This window comes from Rhodofomes roseus (assembly GCF_022264815.1).
Source record: "Rhodofomes roseus strain CIRM-BRFM 1785 chromosome Unknown C8Q71scaffold_1, whole genome shotgun sequence".
Taxonomy (NCBI): domain Eukaryota; kingdom Fungi; phylum Basidiomycota; class Agaricomycetes; order Polyporales; family Fomitopsidaceae; genus Rhodofomes; species Rhodofomes roseus.
Genome location: NW_025952957.1, coordinates 783,146 through 805,064, shown reverse-complemented (window position 1 = coordinate 805,064; position 21,919 = coordinate 783,146). Strand labels below are relative to the sequence as shown.

Sequence of the window (21,919 nt, the reverse complement as noted above, 5' to 3'; positions counted from 1 at the left end):
TGACCGCGACTCGCGATAGTCTGCGGCGCTCTTTCTTCCCGAACTCAACATGGCCGACTCAAACGCACTCCTCCAAAAGCTTGATATCCCATCTGAATTCAGGAACTACGCCTCGATAACTGAAAGCGATGTCATCATCCGCTTAGAGGAGTGGCGACGACAAGCCCATGCAGTGCTCGCGGAGCTGCGTGAGCAGTTGAAATATCGAGAGATTCTGTCGCAGGCAGAAAAGGCTGAACTCATCGCCGCGGCGGTTCCGTTTGACGGCGACGGCCCATGGACTTTGGAAACCACGAGAGCGCAGGCTCAAGGTACGTATTTATGAGCCTCGTCTTGTTCTCGCTAACCGAATGTGGCAGAGATTTTGCGTCCGTACTCGGATCCGGAGGTATCGCTGCTCGAAGAGCTTCTGGTGCGACGTGTTAAGCCAGCGTTCCAAGCCGTTCCGCATCCGATGCTGAATACATCGACTGGTCGCATCCTTCCTAGGGCGGCCGGAGGACCTGACGCCGTCTTGGATCACTTTGACAATCAGACTTGGAAGGATCGTCCAGGAACGATTGACTTACTGGCCTGGTGTGCACGGCATTGCGAGGTAAGCTGGCTCTTGCTCCCCTAATGCTACAAGCTGAATGCCCATATTCTCAGAATGTTGCGTACGAGAAGCTATGGCACCTCCTCATCCCGCCAATAATGACACTGCTAGACGACTACGAGACTTCTTACAGGCTACGCGGAGTCAATGTCGTTTCGGACATGATCCAGCGGGTTCCAGCAGACCTTCTACGGCGCACCGGCGTCGATGGTCTTCTCTTCTCGGTGCGTTGTTCCCAGTGTTCGGCAATTGTTGAAAGCCCTCACACAGTCTTCCATACATACAGTCGCTGAAGAAATGCCTTGCATTCCTCCAGAACCCCGAGACACCAGAACTCATACGTGCCTCCGTGCCTGCATGTGTTACGCTGACTCTCCTCACCACGCCTCCTGGCTCCGCTAAGCGATTCGAGCAGCTATGCGAGGTTCTCGGCGACGGCATCATCGGCAGTATCTGGTTCTACGCCATGCATGAGCGGGACGCGATTGAGGCTTCCATAGACGTCCTGCCGGGCATCGTGCACGCGCTGGGCATCGGCACCGCGCGGTATCTGAAAGTGCGTATCCTTCCGCCGTGCGACGATTTCTCGTGCCGTTAACCTTTTCGCTCGCTACCTCCTCGTTGGCACCCCGGACCTAGGCGATCGTCCCGCAGCTCGTGTTCCCGCTTGCGCCTACGCCAGAGAACGCGGCGAGCCCGCGGCTCCAGCTGAGCTCCCTCCGTGCGCTTGCGGCAGTCATCAGAGCGTGCGCGCCGCGCGTGCACAAATGGAAGGGTCAAATCCTGGAAGGGGCCCTGAAATGCTGGGTCACTTTGCTCGACAAAGGTAGCGAGGATGATCGTGAGTACCTCTCCTGTCATTCCGGGCTTAGCATGCCTGAGCACCGAGATCCGGCAGTGACAAGGATGTTACGGGATGCGATCAAGGATGTGTGCGACGCACTAGCGATTGCATGTCCATCGGTGATAGAGGTGAGTTCTCCTACATCCCTGTCGCCGAATGTGTTTAGCTTATATACAGAACAGGTCGAGTACTCCCGGTTGCTACAGGTCGATCGACAGATGTTCGAACCACTCCTGGACATATCTGTCAAGGCATGAACGACGCGCTTCCAGAGCTCGGCATTTGTTCAGCGGGCGGTCGAGCGCAAACCTCGGCGAATCACTCCTGTCCAGCCTTTGATCCCCGAGATTTGTCCCGTGCTCCAGCAAGTACATCACTTGCGCGGTCGTGTCCACCGCTGCTGTGGCACTGGTGTACGGCACAGCCGTACGCGGGGTGGTGGATGACCGTAGTCTATGCAGCGGCGGACCGGCGGGCCACCAGGGAGGGGGAGGAGTGCCGTGAGTGACGTGAATCCAGGTGTGAGTGCACAGGGAGCGCTGTGTCAGAACTCAGGAAGTTGCCAAGGACTAGGCCTCCTGTCTCGTTACGAGGTCTTCTCGATGTTCGCTGGGACTTTGTGGCGTAATCCCAGGGGCCGTGTATCGAACGAGTCGCCGCAGGCCGACGTCCAAGATGGTATGTGGGGGCGCGAGTACGCATCTCGATGTGTCGCGAGTCATAGACCAGTGTAATCGCATTGAAGTGCTCGTATTGGGAGGGCGCCATGGAGGCCCAGATGACCGACAGTATTTGTGCATACTTACTCCGCTTCGAGGTCCATCGCGCTAGTGGGATTGCACCCCGGTCCACGCCCGGAGTCACTGGCGAGTCTTCGATCTGGGATGTGTCTGACTACGGACGCCGTCTATGCATGCCAAAACAAGGTTCCTTCGTCCGCCTGCGCGCCGACTTCGGAGGTGCTAGCCTGGAGGCTAAGCCGAGTTCGGGTCACGGGAGTGGACGCAGTGGCAGACATGGAGTAAAAGGGCAGGCACTAGGGCCATATGGTACCTGCAGTGACGTCGGTCCCCCTGACGCGACGGATTCTACACGAGCCTGGCCGTAGCGCGACGAGCCGACGGGCATCTGCAGCGGGCGATGTTACGAAACAGAGACGGAGACGAACGCACTCACGGCATGCGGGCATGGCTGCATGGGCGCCTGCAGACGGAGGGCGAACAGCGCCGGGGCGGGCCGGAGCCCAACCTGCCAAATCGGGGTTGCCTGAGAGCGGTGCCGATCCGGACCGGGAGTAGCCGAGGGTGGCTAAATCAAGGCTAAATGAATGTTTCCAGCACTTGCATCCGCTGAAATCCTGCACACCCGTGGCGGTACCATCTCTCCTCGCCCCACCATCCTCTCCTCGCCCCACCATCCTCTCCCCCCCTGCGTACCATCATGAGCGTATCCGTAGACGACCTCGTCGCGTCTTTCAACTCCAATCACATCGGCCAGGAGGCCATCGACCTGGCCAACCTCCAGGTATGTCTCTCATCTCGGCACGAGAGTAGAGCGCGCCTTTGAACAGGATTGTCCCAGGCACAACTCGCGCAGGCCCTGCGCAACCAAGCCTCTACCAGCGCGCAGCCCATTCAACGGCGCGCGTATCCACCATCCAACACGCCCCTTGCGCGTACGCCATCGTCCAGCATGTGCTGGGAGCCCAGCGACTTCATGCGCGCACGGAGCTCGAGTGCCGCGAATGCTACTCAGTTGCGCGGAATCGACGAAAACAAGCAGGACGTGGACGCTATGGACGAGGACGAGCGCATGGTAGAGGATATGCTCTTTGCTTCCCCCGTCAACAACGGTTTCTCCAATCCCGCTCTGCCATCTTCCCCTGCGACATACTCTGGGATGGTCTCGCGGCGGCCGAGCGTTCCGCACGTCTCCAGCACCTTTGACATGGCTCCAGCTGAGCTCCCATCGCCCAATACGTCACACTTTGCCACAACCGACCCCTTCTTCATCGCTCAGATGCAGGCAGCCCAAGCACCCGCGCCGTCTTTCTTCGCTCACGCAGGCTGTCCCTCAGCGCACTCGCCCTTCACACTTCAGTCGGCATTCGGTCAACATGCCCACCACCCCATTGCGTCCGAGGTTGACCCGGCGCACATGTTCGCGTCCTCACCAGCGGCATTCAGCTGCTAATCAGGCCCCGAGTATCTCTAATCCTACTGTGCCAAGCCCCGTCCTTGCTCAGTCCCGGGCATTCGTTCATCTCGCCTTACATCGCATGACGCGCATTGCCTACTTGCATCAGCCTGTTTTGATACCACCTGACACCACAACCACGACGATCGTCTCCTCGCATCCAGACCCAGGTCCTCCTCGTTTTCCGAGAGTGCCTGGTTGTACATTACGGTCTTATCACCACGCGCATACGGTGTCGCCACCCTCACCGCCTCCTTCCGGGCAGTCCGGTCCCGGACGATGGCTTAACGCTGGCTTAACGGCGAAACTACAAGGACTAGTGTATGCTTGTCGCGATCTCCATATTTATCCTCTCCCCCCTCTGTCATCTTTACGCATCCACGTTGTTATCTTAGAAACCCACATCCACGTCTCCTCATCTTCTGTACAGTATAATCATCGTTCAAGTCTGGGGCATTTGTTGTCGGATTCGATGAAGAGGCCATAAACAATAATGTGTACTATCTTTTTATTCACCTTGGTAACCATTGCAACTCGTGTGATGATGCCGTGTGCTGATGATCTACTATGAATATGTAGGTAGGCTTGTCCAGGCTTTCGTGCATGCTTGCATTGCTCCAGCAACGACCTCGCTAACACCACGCACTTCGCAACGCACTCACACAAACTTGCACTGACACCTCCGGGTCTGCGCATGCGAGCGCTTACATCGCCCGTTCGTCCCGTACACCGAAAGTCCAGAGAAGATAAAGGCGACGGCCCGCGCGGGGTAACGTGTCGCTCAGGCTAGAACTCAACCAGATGGCCCTTCCAGCTTCCAGACTTCCTATACACTATCCTATCACCACAATGCCTTCTACGTCAGGTAAGATAAGCCCTGCGAAGCTCGCTCCGCGACAGAGGCCTCTCATATGAGGACTCGGGTACGCGAATGTTTGCAGGGCCCACCTTGTTCCCTGTACCCGTCTCTCCCTGCCTGAGTGTGAGCGCGATGCCGACATATACACTGAGCTTCGAGACCCTTGGAGTAGAGATGGTCTGGGATTGGAAGCTGGCGGGGGCATGTGTATACGTACTGGCCGGCCTGGCGCTCGCCGCGTTGTGTCTTGCAGGATCGGTGTACCGGTTCTGTATTGATCAGCCTGATCGTCGAAAGAGCGACGAAGGCGAGACAGTCGTGCAAGAACGGAAGGCGATCGCGAGCCAGGATCGCGAGCCCGGAGGTGAGCGTATGTCGAGCTCTAAACTTGTTCAGTGATCATTGACGCACGTTGTGTAGAATGGTCGCCAGTTGCGTTTGACTACCCTGCCATTGAGCCATTCAACGAAGATATCATGAATGTTAAGCCGATACCCTACCGACCCTTCAAATGGGGTGAATACCAGTATGTAAGAATCTTCTCTCCCTCACTCGCACATACGCACTTCCGCTGCAGTGTCACGATGGGCATCCGGAGCATGCCCTGGGATGAATGGATCGAGGTTCGTCCACCCAGATCTGCGCCTCCCATGTCCAGCTCAGTCTAGGTTGTTCTTCTCTTCTCTTCTGCTCGCCTCCGCCCCCGCGGACGGTCACTACCCCAGCTGGATCAACACTTCTACGAATACCACAAGATCACCGACTTCCGCATCCGGGCACGGCCCAATCGCGTTATCATGTACCATCCTCCCCAGCCTGAGATCGTGGGCTCCGCCCGGCCTGCAGGTGCGTTTGTTCTGTTTATCCCACTTCGACATGTATTCAGATGACTGTTCACACTCGATAGCGGAAGAATTGGTTCAGGAGCTTGCCGAGTTCCTCGTCAGAAGATACCCCGCTCTGTACGCTGTCACCCGATACGAGAAGGGGGAGCGGAGCAAGGAAGGGTGGTATAGCGCGGGACAGATCAGGACAATCACGATTGTGCCGTTGAAGGTCACGTACGACCTTGAGACGGAAGATCCTCTGAAGGTGGCGAATCTGCTGTTCGTGTTCCTTCTACGAAGCAGGAGTCAAAGGATTGAGCAATTTACAATAGTGTGCAAGAAGACTGGGCGATCATGATGGAGGGTGAGTTTGAGTGCATGGCTGATTGACTCTCGTTGACCATGCGCCCCTTGGCTCTAGGCACTGATGGACAGTATTGGCTACAAGCCGGTGCTGTTTGCAAACCCGGTGAGTCTTAGTCTCAGTCTGTGTTCGCTCCGGTCCGAGTCGTTCGTCAGACTGATCGAGTATGATATGCCCAGGCTTCTGGAGACTACAGGACAAGCTCGGTATGCCCTTGGACGAGATCCACTTGTCCGGCAATGTGCCTCAATGTCAGTACCAACTCTTGCTGTCTCGTGTCTGGCTCATGTGCGACGGGTCTTCAGTCAAGAGCAAGCTGCAGCTCAGCATGTCTCGGTTCTTCCGCCGCATGCCCGTAGGCAAGCCGGTGACCCGCAATAATTACTTCTTCCAAGTTGTGAAGCAACCAGAGCTCCAGCCACAAGACGATCCCGCGGTTCACGTAGACCCAACCGAGCTCTCCTGGGCGCGCACGATGCACGGTTTCGAGGACAAGAAGGACTTCGAGCGTGCAGCATTGATCCGCGAAGAGACGGAAGCCGAGACGGAGAACGTCGCCGATCGCAAATCCACCGAGCCGCTTGACCCTGCGACAGTCTTTCTGCGCACAGAGCGGCAGACGCTGCGCAGGCTACCGAAGACAGGCGCGATTGTGTTCACGATACGTGTGTACCAGACGCGGGTGACGGACCTCGTCAAGGAACCTGGCGTGCCCGGACGGTTAGCGAGCTCGATAAGGGGATGGTCGGAGGACGTCGCGCAGTAAGTGTATCGATGCGTAGTATTCGCTTTCAGGTTAAATGACGAGTTATCCGAATACGCAGATACAAGGATCTGTTCGCGTACAAGGATATACTCCAATATCTCGACACGTCGCATGCAGAACAGCTGGAGAAGGGACTCGTCGGATCGCAACCTCGCAACCCTCCGTATCCGTTTTGACGACGGAATGCATTCTTACATCCTTGGCAAACGGCGAGTGACACTACTCCACCGCTAGCTCGGAGGTGTTCAGGAGGAGGCTCATCGGAAGATCCATTCACGAAGGTACCACTGTAGGACGAACTTGTCATCCATCATGACAATAAACATCTCAATTGCATCTGTACTTGATCTGTACATATATACGCACATTTGTATTTGAGTAACGTCACTGAACGAACGCCCCTTACGATGCAGCCCAAGATTGATGTGATCGACTTGAACGGAGGTCCGCACCCATATCTCCGTCCCGCCGGCAAGCCTGAGCCTCCTCGCCAAGTTCTTTGTGGCCCTGAGTCCGAGTCATACCGAACACCAGAGCGTCTTGATAAGTATCGATGAGTATTTGGCCCTGAGTCCCTGTCGCACGTCCCTCACCACTGCTTGACCCGTTCGATCCAAGTTCGATCTGAACCGTGTTGTGAACGCCACGCGATCATGCACATGTCTCCCCTGTTTCGGTTTGATGCCGTCCCTTTCGTTGTTGGTCTGCTAGCGCTGGTAGCGCTCGGACTCTTCAAACTGAGACAGCGATCCTCGCGCGTGCACTCAACGCGCGATCAAACGACTGTAGCTGGGAAGCCCCGCACACAGGAGAGAGAACCCGGAGGTGAGGATAGAGCTACCCGGCCGGGGCTACCGGATACTAAGATTGAGCACCGCAGAGTGGACACCCGCAACATTCGACTATCCCCAGCTCGAACCATGCACCGATGAACTGAACACGATCAAGCCGATCCCGTATCGTCCCTTCCGATGGGGAGAGTACCAGTACGTCTCAACTGCCCCCGAACCTGCACGTACTACTGGGCCATGCTGATGGCTGTTTTAATCGATATCAGTGTTACAATGGGCATTCGCAATATGTCCTGGAACGAATGGATAGAGATCGACCAGAACTTCGTGGCTCATCACCGGTTGAGAGAACATCGCATCCGTACTCGTGGTGAGCGAGTGGTCAGAGTACATGATGCTCAACCGGGGATCGTCGCTTCCGGCCATAACGCAGGTACGCAATAATCTGTAGCAGTTGCGGACCGAGTCCGTCAGTTATTCACGATCGAGTATCGCAGCGCGCGAACTGGTCTACGAGCTCGCAGAATATCTGTCCAGACGCTACCCTGACATCTACCATGTTACGCGCAAGAACAAGAGTGAGAAGGGAACATACAGTTGGTACGGTGAAGGGCAGGTCCAGACAATCACCATCGTACCGCTCAACGTTACATACGACTTGGAGAAGGAAGACCCGATGACACTCTCTGCATCACTGTGGGTGCCGCGAAGCCCGTACCACCATTGGGCCACCCTGAGTGATGAGGCTGACACTCCTCCTCAGGATCCAGGAGGACTTGGCCATCATGATCGAAGGTGCGTACGCTTACCTAGTCTATCGCAGGAGAATTCAACCATAGAACGTCTTCTGGCCTACAGGCAGCGATGGCCGGTATTACCTACAAGCAGGAGCGATTATCATCCCAGGTAGGCTGACTACTTGACAATGTCGAGTATCCACCTGATTGCCCGCCCAGGTTCATGGAGACTAAGCGACAAGATCGGCATGCCTCTAGACGAGATCCATGTCACCGGCCATGTTCCACAGTGTACGCGGTCACATTCAATCCAGAGACTCACCTATCTCACTGTCTCGCCTCAACAGATGAACGCAAGCTACACCTCAGCATGTCCCGCTTCTTCCGCCGGCTGCCCCTGGACAAACCCGTCGTCCGGAACAACTACTCGTTCCAGCTCGTCCACCCTCCACTGTCCTCCACCACGACCGACCCTGAGATCGCGCTCGACCCGACCGAGCTCGCCTGGTGCCGCACGATCCACGGCGACGAAGATCGCGACGACTTCGAGCGCCGGCAGAGCTCCGTACCGCCCCTTGAAGAAGCCGCAGGCAGCGCGCCCGTGGACCCGAACGAGGTGTTCCTGCGCTCGGAGAGGCAGACGTTGAGGCGGCTCCCGAGGACGGGCGCGATCGCGTTCACGATCAGGGTGTACCAGACCCCCATCATGGACTTAGCGAGGGAGCCGGGCGTACCAGGGCGGCTCGCGAGCGCGGTGAGGGGCTGGTCGGAGGATGTTGCACAGTGAGTAGTCGTGTTGCTAACGATGCGGACTGGATGCTGATGGATGGCCCTGTGATGATTGCAGATACAAAGGGGTCGAGAGGTATAAGGACGTCTTGCCTTACCTAGATGAACGCCATAGAGAACAGGTGGAGGCGGGACTTATCAAGGAAGACGATCATTCGTCTTCCTACCCGTTCTAACGACACAATGAATATAATTTATACTGTATTGACACGCGGAAGTAGTCAGGGTGCATTCAGATAAACGAGGTGTACGCTGAGACAAACAGTACCGAAGGTTGTTCGGGTTGTCCTTGACGTCATGTCTTCAACAACCGAGTTGATTTTCAGGATTCGCCTATTGAGCTTGCCGTAAGCTTATCATACATACGTAGCGAACACGACGCAGATATGGAAGTCCAATAATACGGCTCGGAGAATCCCCTCCAGTCGAATCGCGTAAGGAAGCGCGACGGACTTGGGATGAATGCATTGAGACTCCACTCACCCTTTCGCTTGAACATGTTGAGGGGTTATTGCGAGGTCGAGGCGGGAAGACGATGACGACATACTCGACTGCCATGTCTCGACAGCCACCCGCATGTTGAATGGTGACAGCGACGTCCTAGTGAAACATCCATCGCAGTGAGGCTGATTGGTATTTGGAGATAAGTACTTCGCAGCAGCCGGCGGAAGGACGGCTGCGAGGCATGAGATGAGATGTCGAGTGGCACACCTTCTATGCCAGCGGCGGGAGTGGCATTTTCAATGGGACGTTGCAGGGTACCCACGGAGATGTGAAGGCAAAAATAGCCTAGTCGAGTCTGTGGGATACCTAAAGCAGGGCGAGGGAACAGTGGTCAGTAGAAGACGGCGGTGGTACGGACACCGCGGTACTGTGACCACAGACAGACAGTTATCAGCACGGTCGCCGCCAAAGGGGACTACAAATGTATGGCAGCTGGTATGTTCGGAGCAAGGGCATACGATTGAGCTGAGCAAGATGAAGACCCGGTGATAGTCATTGTACGGGTGAAATGTAATCCTCGAGGCGATAGGCACATCGTGCCAATGCTACCGGAGCAAGAAGGCTCGTACCTTAGGTCAAATGGGAACTATGGCAAGCATCTGTCAGATAGAGCGGTAAGTATTGGCATGTTCCGCACGATTGTTCAGGGCGAGCGAGGGCGGTGTCGGCTGCGGCAGCACGTTCATGCAACAATGCGAAATGAACGTGCTGAGCGGTCGGGGGCACCAAAGTTGTGGCTGCGGCCAAGACACTAGTCCCAGGCTGTCCTGAGTACCGGACGATACATCGACTATCTGAGAGGAAGCCCACCATCCCCAGATTACCCCAGAAGAAGCGCGTACGAAACCATGTCGACCCCGCAGCGTCAACTCGCCAGAGGGAACTATATCGAGCATAGTACTGCACGTTGCTACCTCGATAGTATGTGAGAGCGGGCGGGGTCTTTCACAGATAACAGTCGAATGTGTTATGGATGAAGGCAAGATGCAGGAAACGCACGGCTGCTTTCACACAGGAAGGCGGCCGCGAGGCTTGTTGGCCTTGCCCACCGACCTTCCGGGCTCCACTACATCATCGGTGATTGTTGCCTACCCTCCCGGAGTAGAAAATTCGAATTCGCTGTTGGAACTGCTTATCCTGCGTAGGTGCTCCCATTACCTTGTCCTCGAATGGTGTATACGCAATCACGTGACCGTATTGCGACGACCGGCGTTCGCAAGCAACAGCGCGGCGGAAATGCACCTTCCTCCAGCACAATGAGTGCGAGATACACAGCATGCTCGTCATCGTCGTTAGCGCTTTTTCTGGGACGCGACACGATGCGCATCAAACCTTTCTGATAGAGACAATGGCGTGTGCATTCATCGAAGGGCGGATATCGCGCGCGGACTGCCACGTTCGTGAAGATAGCTGCGGTGAGGATTGATCTTGGACGGCTTCCAAGGCTTCGCGCCGTGCTTGCTTCAGAAGGCGCAAAAATAGGTAGATTGTGGTGCTGATTGTGAAACTGTCGAGGGTCGGACAGGCCGGACCAAGACGCGAGACAGGATTTAGCTAGTGCGCTGCGATAGCGCGCTGAGGTGAGCTCGGCAGGTCGGGAAGCGCAGCGGCCGGTGGTGGGAGATAGGCCCTGCTGGGACGCTGGCCATGCGCGTCGCAGGTGGGAGTCAGAGCCGGGCAGCGGGCAGGGTGGACGGGGATGAGGCTGGTCGAGGCAGCAACTGCGCGGTGGCTGAGCGGGCGGCTAGCACCACTCCACTGCGGTGTTGACGCGGTGTGCAGCCACCTCGCGTCTGCACCACTCCTTCCTCCTTCCACTCTCGGCTGTGTCCCCTCCATGCCGAAGCCCACCATCATCCAAGCCCTGCTAGGCCGTCCGTCTCAGCATTATTCCTTTCCCGCAGAGAAGAACTACTACTATACTAAGCACGACCTTATCCGTGCCGCCACCGAAGATCGACATGGGAGTGAGGCCGGCCCTTCTCACAGACACAGCAGCGCCTCTCCCACACCCGCGTCACCCTCACAACCACGCTCGCCGACCGCTCGTGAGCAGCCCGAAAGGCGTCGCTCGCCCAAGAGGCGACGCACGTTGACCACACCGCTCGTGGGCCCGGAAGACGCCTCGGAGGTGAGTGTCGGCGCGCCCTAACGCGATCGTACCGGCTAGTTGGCATGGAAAACTGGCTTATCTTCCGTCCCAATTTTTATCTTTGATGCTCCCTCCAACTAGTATTTCGTTAGCCGATCCGTTATCCAACAAATCGCGTCAACCGAAGCATCATCACAGAAGCAGAAGGCCGACCCATACCATGCTGTTCCTTCATCGCCATACATAAGTCCCGCAGGGTACCCAGGTTCCTCAGCTCGGCGCCCTGTCGACCTCACCGTCGGGCCTCCGGACGACACCCGCGACGACGACTACGAGGTCTTTTACACGCCCTCCTCGTCCCTAGTCCCGTCGCCCCAAGAGTTGACCGCCGCCGAAGCCATGTTGTTCGAGCCTCAAGCCCTCGCGACTGCCCTTCTTCCCATCCATGGCCGGCCCAAGCTCAAGTCCTCCATAGCTCCCCCGACGCTCTCGAGGGACTCTTCCTTTGACCTGGACTTCGCCTTAACGCCCGGTCCGTTGACACGCACTTCCTCAGAGGTTGAACCCCCGCCGTCCGCGGTAGTCTCTCGGTCTTCTTCGGATTCGTCCCTTTCATCTTCCTCTGCTCTGTCTGCGTCCCCTCCTGTATCTGATCAAGATGCTGCGTCACTCTTTGACTCCGGTGCGACTACTTCGACTCGCATTACAACGCCACTGGGATCGGTGGGCCAGCCGAAGTCGGACGAAGGTCATGACGAGGCCATAACAATCCTCTCTTCGTCGCGCAAGGCTCGTCCTTTGAGCATCGATCTCTCGCCTGCTTCCCTGCAGCCTCGACCATCAGTTCGGCATGACCGTCGCGCCTCGCACCCCACTTCGCCCCTACGCTCGGACGAGGACTGGGCCAAAGACGTCCGTTGGCTTGTCCCCTCTGGTCCGGCCCCCACTGCGCCAAGCCGCACCAAGCCCCTCCAGAATGCCCAGAATGCAGACTCGCCTGTTCGCATTGCCCGTCCTCTGCACCCCGATCTTCTCCCTCCTCTCCCGACGGACGCGATGCCGATCCCCGCGCCCCACCAACTTGAGCGCCAGGCGTTTTCGGACCTTACCTCCGTCGCGGGCACGGCGACGGCCCGCCCGCGTCCCAAAGAGCAGCGGAACAGCCGGCACTCTTCGTCTCGGCACTCGAAGACGCGCATGAGCGCGCTCTGGGAGGAAGACGAGAGTGAGTACTCGGACTGGGGCGCGAGCAGCGCGGATGTCAGTAGGGCGAGTACGCCCGCGCCAACGCCGTTCGCGGACGGTTACATGGGCGAGCGCGCGGGCACCTCGACGCCGCCGATCGGGTGGGGATACGCGGGCATAGGCTCGATGAGTGGGCCTGTCGTCACCTCGGGCGTCGGCGCGGTAGGCCATGGCCCCCTCCACCCTGAGTTCAGGAATTCGCTCCATCGACGCCCGTCCATGTCTGAGTCGAATCTGCTCGACCGGTTCAAGCATGACCCTGAGCCGCCCTCGCCCACGGAGTCGCCAGATGTGAGGTTTCAGGACTACGCCCGCCGCCGGAGGAACCATTTGCGTTCGGTTTCGTTGTCTAACCCTTCTGCGCCGTCCCTTGGCCAACAAGTGACGCTCAGCAGCTCGCTTCCTACGCATTCGATTCCGGCACCCTTCCCGATCTCCGAACCAGGTCATGGGTCCGGCTCTGTTGGATACACAAGTCTTACTCTCCCTCATGCGGCGTACACTGGCAAGAGCGGGAAGACGCGCCTCGACGGGCAAGTCGACCTCGTGCGCTCTGGCAAGGCGCAGAGCAGCATGGCCACCGTCGAGATCGTGCGCGGCGTCGCCGCCAGCGTCGGCTCCTCGCCGCTCTCCAAGACGCGCCGCCGGCTCTCGTTCAGCGTGGGCATCGGCAAGAATGGGCGGCGCCGCGAGAAGGAGAGTGAGACCCCCGCACACCTCCGCGCGACGCTCCCCCTGCCCGTTGCGTTCACTGCGCACATCCCCCCGCCGAGCTTCGTGTCGATGGACCACATCCTGGTGCAAATCTTCGCGGTCGGCTTGGATGGCGTCGACTCATTGATCGTGCAGGAGAAGGCGGAGAAGCGCGGGTCGGCGGGCTCAGTGAGGGGGAAGAAGAGAGGCTTCATTCCTGGCCGCAGCTTTGTTGGTCGGGCGGTGGAGTGTGGGTTCGATGTCGACAATGCGGTGTGCAAGAGGGGTGAGTGGGTCGTAGGCTTGTTGGACGTGCGCAAGGTCAGTTCCACAACGCTCGCATGTTCTTCACACACTGATGAGGTATGTTCATTCACAGTGCGGTGCGCTCGCGGAGTACGTCGTCATCGATCGGCACCGTATGTGCCGGTGCAAGCAGCCACGTACGAAGGGTGCGACGCTGTTCCCTCCTCGTCAGCGCACCCGTACACGCACGCTCTCGCTGCCGCCCCAGGGTAGCGTGCCGAGTCCTACGCAGTCGGGTGTGATGCTACCAGCATCCAACCAACTCACTCCCCAGGATCTCGCCCTTATTCCGCTCTGTGGTCTTCCCGCGCACCGCGCAGTGCGGTCTTTCGCCGATGTCATCGCCGCGCGGAAGAGCAAGGGCGGTCGTGCCCGTATCCTCATCCTGAACGCTCACGACGGCGCCAGCGCGATGGCGCTGCAGATGCTCGCCAAGAAAAAGGTGGATGTATGCGCGCAGATCCCTGAGTCGGCCGTGCGGGACGTGGACGAGAGCGAAGAGTCGTCGGAGGGGAGCAACTCCGGTGCGTCGCTGACCAGGCGCGAACGCGTCGAGACGCGAGTCCGGGGCTGGGGTGCTGGGGAGGTCTTCGTCGGTGAGCCCCTCGCGGTGCTCGAGCAGCTGTTCGAGGAGGAGAGGTCGTTCGACGGAGTACTCGACACCGTCGGGGGTGTGGAGATCTGGGAGGCAGCGCAGAGGCTGCTCGCAACGTACCCGTCGATGTCGTGCGCGGTGTCGGACGTGGAAGATAACGCTGATGACGGGCGGAAGAAGAAGGTCTTCGTCTGCCCGGCGCAGTTCACCACGCTCGTCGGCGACATGCCGTCGCGCGCGATCCCGAGTGCGAACGACAACATCCGTATGGGACTGCGGTCCCTGCGGCGCGCCGTCTCGACGAGCCAGGCTCCCGCGAAGGGCAGCAACCCGAACGGGACCTGGGGCCGCAGGCGGGCGAAGGTCAAGCGAATGGTCGGGTACGCGTGGGTGAGTGTCGCCGCGGACGTCGACGAGGGCGAGGACGTGCGGGACTCGCTCGCCGCGGTCGTGGAGATGGTCGAGGGAAACAAGGTGCGGCCTTGGGTGGGCGCCGACGATGACGAAGACCGGGTCGTCACGTTCGAGCGTGCTCCGGAGGCCTTCAGGCGCGATGCAGATGGGCCAAGGGGCGTGCTTCAGGATGCGGGCACCTGTGTCGTCAAGATCGGCGCGTGGTCTTGAGCCCTGAACGACTGCTACATGACTGATCGCCGTGCGAGGGTATTCACGGTTTTGCTGATTATTTACGACTCGCGCTCACTGTTGGGCTGTTGCCCGCAGTGGGTTACGTTCTCTCTTTTATACGACCCTTGGGGTTCTTGGTTCTCTCTTCATTCATGCATCTACTTCATCGTGTTTCAATGCATCGATTTGTATCATCATCCCATCACCCCCTTGTGGGTTGCCGTATCATTAGCACTTGTCTCTTCCACCCGCATACCCATTATGTTATTACCCATGCACGGTAGATAGTGGCGACTTATAGACAGTCATAGACGGTTTAGGGACTAGATCATTGGTGCCCAACCTGTACTTAGGTAGTAGTTCCAACTTGCATACATTTGCGGAATATCCGAAGCATGACTAGTACCGAACACGTCCACCGAAAGCATCTAAAAGAATTTGCTGAAATCGTACGTCTCCTCGCCATCCTTCGTCGTTGACGATGGCTGGGTCGCCTTCTTGGGATTGGCGATTTTCTTCATCGCAGAGGCGATGGAAGGCATCTTCTTCGGTGCTTTAGTGGGCTTTGCATGAGGGGCGACCTTGGCTTTTGCTTGGGGTTTCGCTTGAGGGCTCTTCGCTTGAGCGGCGGAGAGCTTAGAGCCAGCTGCGCCCGCTGCAGATCGTGCCTGCTTGGTACCCTTGGGCTCCGCCGCGAATGCAACCTTTTTAGCGGGACGGGAAGGAGACTTCTGTGCGGCGCGTTTGCGCTTGCCTGCAGCGGGCGCGGGCTCCTCATCCTCCTCATCCTCTTCCTCTTCATCGTCCTCGTCTTCGTCAGAGGCCTCCTCATCCTCATCACCTTCCTGCTCGCTAGACTGGTCCAACTGGTCCACTTCGCCATCGTCACCCTCGTCGTCCTCGTCCTCGTCCTCGTTGCCAAAGTAAGGAACCCCCAGCGCGACCTCCCTACTCTCGACCTCCCCAGGGCTCATCTTGACTGACCCGCGGGACTTCCGCATCTCCTTACGCGTTTCCAAGCGGGATAGGATCTCGTCGTTCTTCGCGTACACATCCGCGAAGCTCGAGTCAGGAGACGGAGCGGACGGAGCGGACGGAGCGGAGGCGAGCGAGGGTCTGGTGTACCGCGGGAACTTGCCCGTGCTCCAGTCGCGCAGGACGATGCGGGATGCGACACCGAGGTCGAGAACGCCACCCTATTCGTCAGATACGTCAGTACTGAGAATGTGAGGATTAAAACGAAGCGCGGACCTTCTTGATTAATGCGTTCGCGCGAGCGACGCCAGACAGGAATGCATTTGAGTCGCCCGCCGCGAAAGCGGGCAGGTTGTAGAAGAGCATGAGGTCTTCTCTGTCAGCGCGTGAGACCAACTCAGCAACTAGACGAAGTCAGTGCTAGGATGGATCAGGCATCCGCGAGTCTACGTACCAACTGGTGCTGGGTCCTTGAGGCGCTCAACCCGACCCCTGTTGCGCTGCAGGATGTCCCGCGCACGGATGCGCTCCAAATCCTCTGCGGAGAGGTCGTCGGGCGCGAGCCATGCGAGTCCGGGAGTGTCGATGATGCGAACGGCCTTTCCCTCGAGCTCTAGAGATACCTCTTGGGGATATGCAGTAGTTGTAGGACCGTCGACAGGTGAGGAGGTCAGCTTGTATGTAGGGAGGGTGGCCTGGCGGAGTAGGGAGTTGATGAAGGAGCTCTTGCCCGCCTAAAGACAGATCAGTGACACATCTGGGCACAATGTGAGGAGTTACATACGTTTGTCACGCCGACTACGGCAACGACCAGTGCACCATCGCCTTCCCTCTCCTGTGCCCATTTGCTCAAAACTTGCATGGCGCTGTCGACGCCCCAAGCGTCGTCCGCTCGTTCCTTGCCTTTACCCTTTCCAGCCGGCTCAATCAAAGATGGGAGGAAGGCAGAGGCGGAGCGGAAGAGGGCAGTAGGATATTGAGCTCGCAAAGAGGTCGCCCATTCTTGTACGGCTTCACGAGGACAAGCATCTACGCACATTGTTTCAGGCGGAACAGCCCATGACTATGGACACAACAACACATACCGACTTTGTTCAGGACACACAAAATCTTCTTGTCCTTAGCAGCTTCATCCAACGAGGTACTCCTACACCGCTGAGGATCGCGCGCGTCCAACACTTGGATGACAACGTCCGCCTCCTTCAGCACCGAGCGCAGGTCTGGTAGGTCCCGGTTCGCCAGAACGGGAATGTCGTCGTCGACAGCGCCGGTGGACCCCTGGATGGCACTACTGCTGCTCGTGCCCTTCCCCTGTGAACCTGCGTGGGCATCGACCTCGCCCTGCTCTGCTGCCTGAGCCTTGGCTGCTTTCTTCTCCTCCTTGCGTTTCTCCTTCTCTTCTACGGTCTGTAGTCATACTTGAGCAAATACTGTGAAGGATGGGTAGGCCCAACGTACTCTTCTGCGTTCCTCTGCGACCTCCGCTAAAATCTGGTCCTTGTATGGGAAGTTGTTCGGAATGCCGAGATCCTTGGGGTTCTCTGCACAGACAGTTGAGCATTGATCAGTAAACATAAAACATTGCTACTCACTCGTTTTCCATTGCGTGTTCTTCTTAGCCTCCTTCTTCCTCTTCTTCCTTGTCTCCGCGACCTTGTGCTTGATCCTTCCACGTTGGTTCGAGGTCCCTCGCTTGCTTGTCTCTGGCAGACGTACGTTAAAGAGTTCGAAGACTTTTCATCTGTAAAAAATACTCACTTTTTCGTATGCGAGGCATGGTCTGTGAGCGGAGGGAGGTGTGTGCGACGCTGTACGGTGCGCCTCTTGCGAAAGCGCAAATTCTGTTCTGACTGCCCGATTGGGAGGAGATCTCAGATCTCAGATCACATCGCTACTCAACGCCGCGGCGGCGTGGCCTACCTATGAGTACAGTGAGGCTCATCCGTCCGGCACTTCCTCAGGCTCGCCTGCAGAAAATTCAGGAGAAGGCGACAGCGAATCTCTCATGCCGGTATAAACGTCAAATTCATTCTCATCTATATTGTCAGCCCTCACTGGTATTGTACTTGATATAAGACCTGAAACCCCTTCACTACCGGGTCCGGACATAGCCCGTTCTCTGGCAACAGAAATCCCAGATGGAAACTAAGTATATACTACGTGCGCGAAGGCAGACTGTATAGGGTCCGAACGGAAGATCTCGTCCTAGCCGTCGAATGCTCTAGCGAATACAGATATACGAAGCAGATCCCTAAAAGATTGGTGACGATGCACAGGTAACCCAGAGACATCTTATCCCTCATGACCCGTTCACGATTCACGATTTTGTTCACAATCCGAGCAGCAGCATTACCTTGTGATGTGATCTCTCCGTGCCCACCGAGTACTGCCCCAGGCACCTGGATCAGAGGCTCCTGACTTCACCTCATATCCTCCTCTTCGTCCTCTGCCACTTCGTAGCCTACCCAGACGACTTCCGAGCAACTGTTACACCCGATGAGATGTTGACCATCCTCCAGGACCTCCTCGGTCACAATATACCCGCCGCCACAGCGACAAGCGTAGGTCCACACCACCCGTTCGGCACCGTCCTCGCCCTCTTCAAATTCCTCCAGCGAGACGACTTGTGCCGGGCGAGGCCCCCCCTTTGTATTCGCTTCCGTGCGAGAGACATCGTATACAACTCTGTCGGCCGGAGAAGCGAGGACTTGGTATGCTCGCTGCAGCAGGGCGATGTCAACACCGCTGCTATGGTCTGAGGTACTGGTCCCCCGCTGGCTGTGCTGCTTGTCTGGGTGGTAGATGAGCAAGGCTTGATGGTAGGCTTGTTTTATCTCGGCGGAGGAAGCAGTGGGCGAGACGGAGAGGATCGCATAGTAGTCCGGGGGCGCATCTTCAGCCAGCTTGTCGAAGGCGATACTGCGAAGGGGATCTAGACAAGGAGGTCAGGCAGTTCGTGTTAGGAGAGAAGGGAAATCGCAGCGGACCTAGCGTTTCACTTAATGAGGGTGGAAGATCGCTCCAAGATTGCTCTGCTGGATTTGGAGCCCGTTCCGATATGCTAATATCGGGTCTTTTCCGCAACGTCCGAGCCCTCGCTTAGTCAGCACCGCGTTAGGAGAATCGCGACATTGGACAGTCTCATTGGACAGAAACGTCGGACAGCTTACATCATCCGCGCGCTTCCGAGTCAAACATTCAAACCGCCTGTTGTAAGATTCGAATTCCAGAGGTGCAAGAGCCTGCATCCGGTAGCATTGACTAGTCTGGTGTCGTAGTAGATTCTATCTGTACTAGTAGGGTTCTGGGTGAACAAGGAAAGTGGTAATATGCCTCTGATTGCGGCATAGCTCCGAATCGCCCGGGGCGGCGAAGCCGCCGCGGGCGAGAGGAGCACTGTACTGTACATAGGTGCTCACAGGTCACTTGAAATATTTTTGTGTCGTTGCCTTCACATTGGTGCATACAACAATATGCATATCGGATCCTGCCGGGCGTAGCAGCGGCGAATAAGACAAGTCTACGAGGAGAGACGTGGGAAGTCCTGCCCTGTTTGGATCGACCTTCATATAATCACATTGTCGCTGCACACACCCTTGTATGATCACTTCGTACATCACATCACTACAGTGCACAATAATACATGTGGTCTCGAAGAGATTTGGACCCATGCGACACAAGAAAGTTGATATGCAGAGCAAGGGTCGAGGATTGGCTTTAGAAGAAGAGTGTAACGATGCTCATCTCCGGGGCGTCGATCTCAAGACTCCCATTCGCGCTCAAAGTCGGCACCTCCGCCTCCGCATAGTCCTCTGTCACACTCGTGCGGTACATCGCAACGGGCTGCGTAAGCGCGAAAGTGCCATTACTTGTCAAAGTAATGCTCGACGCGTTCCACTGGGCGTTCATAGCGACGACTGAGTACGGCACCTGGGCGCAGGTGCTATATTGCTCGCAAGCAGAGTCATAGTCGAACGCCAGAACGCGCCATGCGTCGTCAGTGGTGTCGGAGTCTGGCGTGACAGCGCGGCGGACCGCCCCGACAGGAACTCCCTTCGTGAACTGCTTGAGCACGGAATAGCGCTTGGTGAGCTTGATGTTGTAGTTCTCTGTGCTATTGTAATCTGGGTCGTAGTAAATGAGACCTGACCAAAGGATAATCAGACATGACAAGTTGGCACTGTAAGGCATTCTCACCGTCATCCCACCCGCTAGACTGGATATTGTCCCAACAAGTGGCATTGCTACTGAGCGTGCAACCGATCTCGTTGGACAGCGCTGTCCACCAGTCCCTTAAGACGGGTATGAGCGTCAGGCCGAAGTGGGATGGCATAGTGATCACCTACCAGTGAGAGTCCTCAGCATAGGTGAATGACTGCCAGACCAGATGCGCCATACGGAGGCCGCTCAGCATCGTAGGATCGTACTGCGAGCTATACGTGAGGGTGGCAAGTGGATCATCGGATTCGTTTGAATTTGCCGCATTGTAGCCTGGACACAGACTATGTCACATTGTGTGCCTAACCTTCCAGATAGCGTCGTACTCACAACATATCTCCGAGAACCAGGTTGGCACACCACCGCTGAGATTGCGTCCGTATTCAAAGACCTCTTGTTGCGTCGCAGCGCTTGCGAAGTTATATAGGTGATGACAGTTCCCACCGAGAGACTCGCCGACGGTTGCATTGAGCCACACCGGTTCATCATTGTTGTAATTGGCTGCGTGGCCTTAAATCAGTATTTCAGGATTGATCCAGGGCAATGGATGCACTCGCTGGTATCAGAAGACTCATCAGCAATGACCAGCGTAGAGAGTCCGGCTGCTTTCAAGGACGCCGCCAGTGTGGTGACGACCTCCGCACGTTGACCCGGGACGACCTGCATTCCTTCTTGGTTGCAACTACCAAAGCTATCGTCGGGCTCACTGACATGAAGGCTTAGTCACGCTTATCGTCTGAATGGTAAACAACAACTTACTTCATGGGCGAGACGTGCGTGATCTCAACACCCTCGCTCTTCCAGTGGCTAATCACGTCAGTCAGATACTGGGCGTATGCAGGGATGCGTTCCGTGACAAGGTCGCCGCCACAGCTCTGATTGTTGCTTGTCATGGTGATGGGCTACATGCTGGAGCGTCATGTCTCGGCAGCATCATCGAGGACCAAATAGACTGACGGCACTGTTCACGAACAACGTAATCACGGGCACCCCTTGTCGGGCTGCTTCTCGGAGGTAGTATGTGCCTGCTGCGTCTGCAGACCAATTGTAGACGCCGTCACTGAACATGAATGAGACATCAGTTTGACGGTGTATATAGTGGTAGTATACCTGACGTATGGTGTCTCCGGTGCCCTGTCCCATGTGGTGACACCGACACCACCGCCTCCGAGATTGTATCGGTAGTCTGTGAGGCCGAGACCTAGACAGAGTGAAATGAAGACCATGACGAGTCTGTGATACATTCGTACCAGTAGTTTGGTTCAAGAGCAGGTCGGAGACGTTTTGGCGGACGTCGTCCGGATAGAGCGCGAGGTCATTCACCCACCACGCTCCCGATGCGCCAACACCATGTATAGTCTGCCGCGTCGTGGTCGTGATCTGAACACCACGGACACCTGGAAGCAATAGAGACACGAAGGTGAGTAGTCGTGCGGCCATCTGTAGATGCTGACCGAGTCCAGCACGGTCCGATACGTTGCCTCTATATATGAGCCCAATTCTCTGGAACCGATGCGATTCCCTGATGGAGGGAGTGACCGCATGACGGATTCCCAGCCTGCGGCTGCGGTCATCTTCGCCGTCGCAAAAATTTCGAAGACACAAGGGAATCGGAGGTAGTGGAGCAGTGGTCTCTCGCGTGTCTCCAATGGCAGAGTATTGCTGGCTTGTCGGGCAGTCCTTAAGTTTCTGGGTTCTAAGCGATGTAAGCCAGCGACTCCTTCAGCGAGAGACGGTTACGGACGACACCAGCAAACGCAAACAGGCCGACCGCACGCACCCTGCTGCCTGAGAAGTCCGGAGTACGGTCCGGCGTGAACTCGACAGGCGACACCGTTGTCACTGTCAGATCATGGAGTTCCGTACTAGAGACACTGAAATTGCGATGATCAGACT

At 57.0% G+C, this 21,919-nt stretch overlaps 8 protein-coding genes across 8 annotated transcripts; 5 read left to right on the top strand and 3 right to left on the bottom strand.

Annotated features, from left to right (window-relative positions):
- The first annotated feature begins 34 nt into the window (after nucleotides 1-34).
- Nucleotides 35-1,951, top strand: C8Q71DRAFT_12564 (uncharacterized protein). The gene is made up of 7 exons (XM_047916428.1): nucleotides 35-311; nucleotides 360-595; nucleotides 649-819; nucleotides 882-1,151; nucleotides 1,235-1,436; nucleotides 1,494-1,567; nucleotides 1,622-1,951. The coding sequence occupies exons 1-7, from the start codon at nucleotides 50-52 to the stop codon at nucleotides 1,694-1,696; spliced, it is 1,290 nt and encodes a 429-aa protein (XP_047784556.1). The 5' UTR covers nucleotides 35-49; the 3' UTR covers nucleotides 1,697-1,951.
- A 928-nt stretch (nucleotides 1,952-2,879) lies between these two features.
- On the top strand, nucleotides 2,880-3,632 carry C8Q71DRAFT_852266 (uncharacterized protein; the record flags this gene model as incomplete). The annotated part of the gene is made up of 2 exons (XM_047926813.1): nucleotides 2,880-2,963; nucleotides 3,021-3,632. 2 exons carry the CDS (start codon nucleotides 2,880-2,882, stop codon nucleotides 3,630-3,632), a joined length of 696 nt encoding a protein of 231 aa, XP_047784555.1.
- A 1,036-nt stretch (nucleotides 3,633-4,668) lies between these two features.
- Nucleotides 4,669-6,627, top strand: C8Q71DRAFT_719459 (uncharacterized protein; the record flags this gene model as incomplete). Its single annotated transcript, XM_047921306.1, has 10 exons — nucleotides 4,669-4,858; nucleotides 4,915-5,020; nucleotides 5,072-5,117; nucleotides 5,220-5,340; nucleotides 5,402-5,600; nucleotides 5,654-5,685; nucleotides 5,743-5,790; nucleotides 5,865-5,936; nucleotides 5,991-6,447; nucleotides 6,510-6,627. 10 exons carry the CDS (start codon nucleotides 4,669-4,671, stop codon nucleotides 6,625-6,627), a joined length of 1,389 nt encoding a protein of 462 aa, XP_047784554.1.
- Nucleotides 6,628-7,110: 483 nt separating this feature from the next.
- Nucleotides 7,111-9,363, top strand: C8Q71DRAFT_864754 (uncharacterized protein; the record flags this gene model as incomplete). Its single annotated transcript, XM_047928267.1, has 9 exons — nucleotides 7,111-7,276; nucleotides 7,332-7,437; nucleotides 7,509-7,675; nucleotides 7,740-7,938; nucleotides 8,006-8,037; nucleotides 8,101-8,148; nucleotides 8,199-8,270; nucleotides 8,327-8,762; nucleotides 8,827-9,363. 9 exons carry the CDS (start codon nucleotides 7,111-7,113, stop codon nucleotides 8,942-8,944), a joined length of 1,344 nt encoding a protein of 447 aa, XP_047784553.1. The 3' UTR covers nucleotides 8,945-9,363.
- A 2,400-nt stretch (nucleotides 9,364-11,763) lies between these two features.
- C8Q71DRAFT_696732 (uncharacterized protein) lies at nucleotides 11,764-14,827 on the top strand (the record flags this gene model as incomplete). The annotated part of the gene is made up of 2 exons (XM_047919931.1): nucleotides 11,764-13,623; nucleotides 13,682-14,827. 2 exons carry the CDS (start codon nucleotides 11,764-11,766, stop codon nucleotides 14,825-14,827), a joined length of 3,006 nt encoding a protein of 1,001 aa, XP_047784552.1.
- Nucleotides 14,828-15,042: 215 nt separating this feature from the next.
- On the bottom strand, nucleotides 15,043-17,627 carry C8Q71DRAFT_12337 (uncharacterized protein). Its single transcript, XM_047916410.1, has 8 exons — nucleotides 17,564-17,627; nucleotides 17,398-17,508; nucleotides 17,264-17,346; nucleotides 16,891-17,212; nucleotides 16,590-16,834; nucleotides 16,260-16,539; nucleotides 16,082-16,209; nucleotides 15,043-16,026 (listed from the first exon to the last, which is right to left on the bottom strand). The coding sequence occupies exons 1-8, from the start codon at nucleotides 17,580-17,582 to the stop codon at nucleotides 15,259-15,261; spliced, it is 1,956 nt and encodes a 651-aa protein (XP_047784551.1). The 5' UTR covers nucleotides 17,583-17,627; the 3' UTR covers nucleotides 15,043-15,258.
- Nucleotides 17,628-17,857: 230 nt separating this feature from the next.
- Nucleotides 17,858-18,850, bottom strand: C8Q71DRAFT_12331 (DnaJ domain-containing protein; the record flags this gene model as incomplete). The annotated part of the gene is made up of 2 exons (XM_047916407.1): nucleotides 17,858-18,737; nucleotides 18,793-18,850. Coding segments are annotated over 2 exons (570 nt in total), but the record flags the coding sequence as incomplete, so codon positions are not given.
- A 670-nt stretch (nucleotides 18,851-19,520) lies between these two features.
- Nucleotides 19,521-21,582, bottom strand: C8Q71DRAFT_729881 (glycoside hydrolase; the record flags this gene model as incomplete). Its single annotated transcript, XM_047922056.1, has 9 exons — nucleotides 21,274-21,582; nucleotides 21,134-21,224; nucleotides 20,981-21,083; nucleotides 20,783-20,925; nucleotides 20,581-20,729; nucleotides 20,354-20,524; nucleotides 20,152-20,296; nucleotides 20,003-20,097; nucleotides 19,521-19,950 (listed from the first exon to the last, which is right to left on the bottom strand). Exons 1-9 carry the CDS (start codon nucleotides 21,461-21,463, stop codon nucleotides 19,523-19,525), a joined length of 1,515 nt encoding a protein of 504 aa, XP_047784549.1. The 5' UTR covers nucleotides 21,464-21,582.
- Between the last annotated feature and the right edge of the window lie 337 nt (nucleotides 21,583-21,919).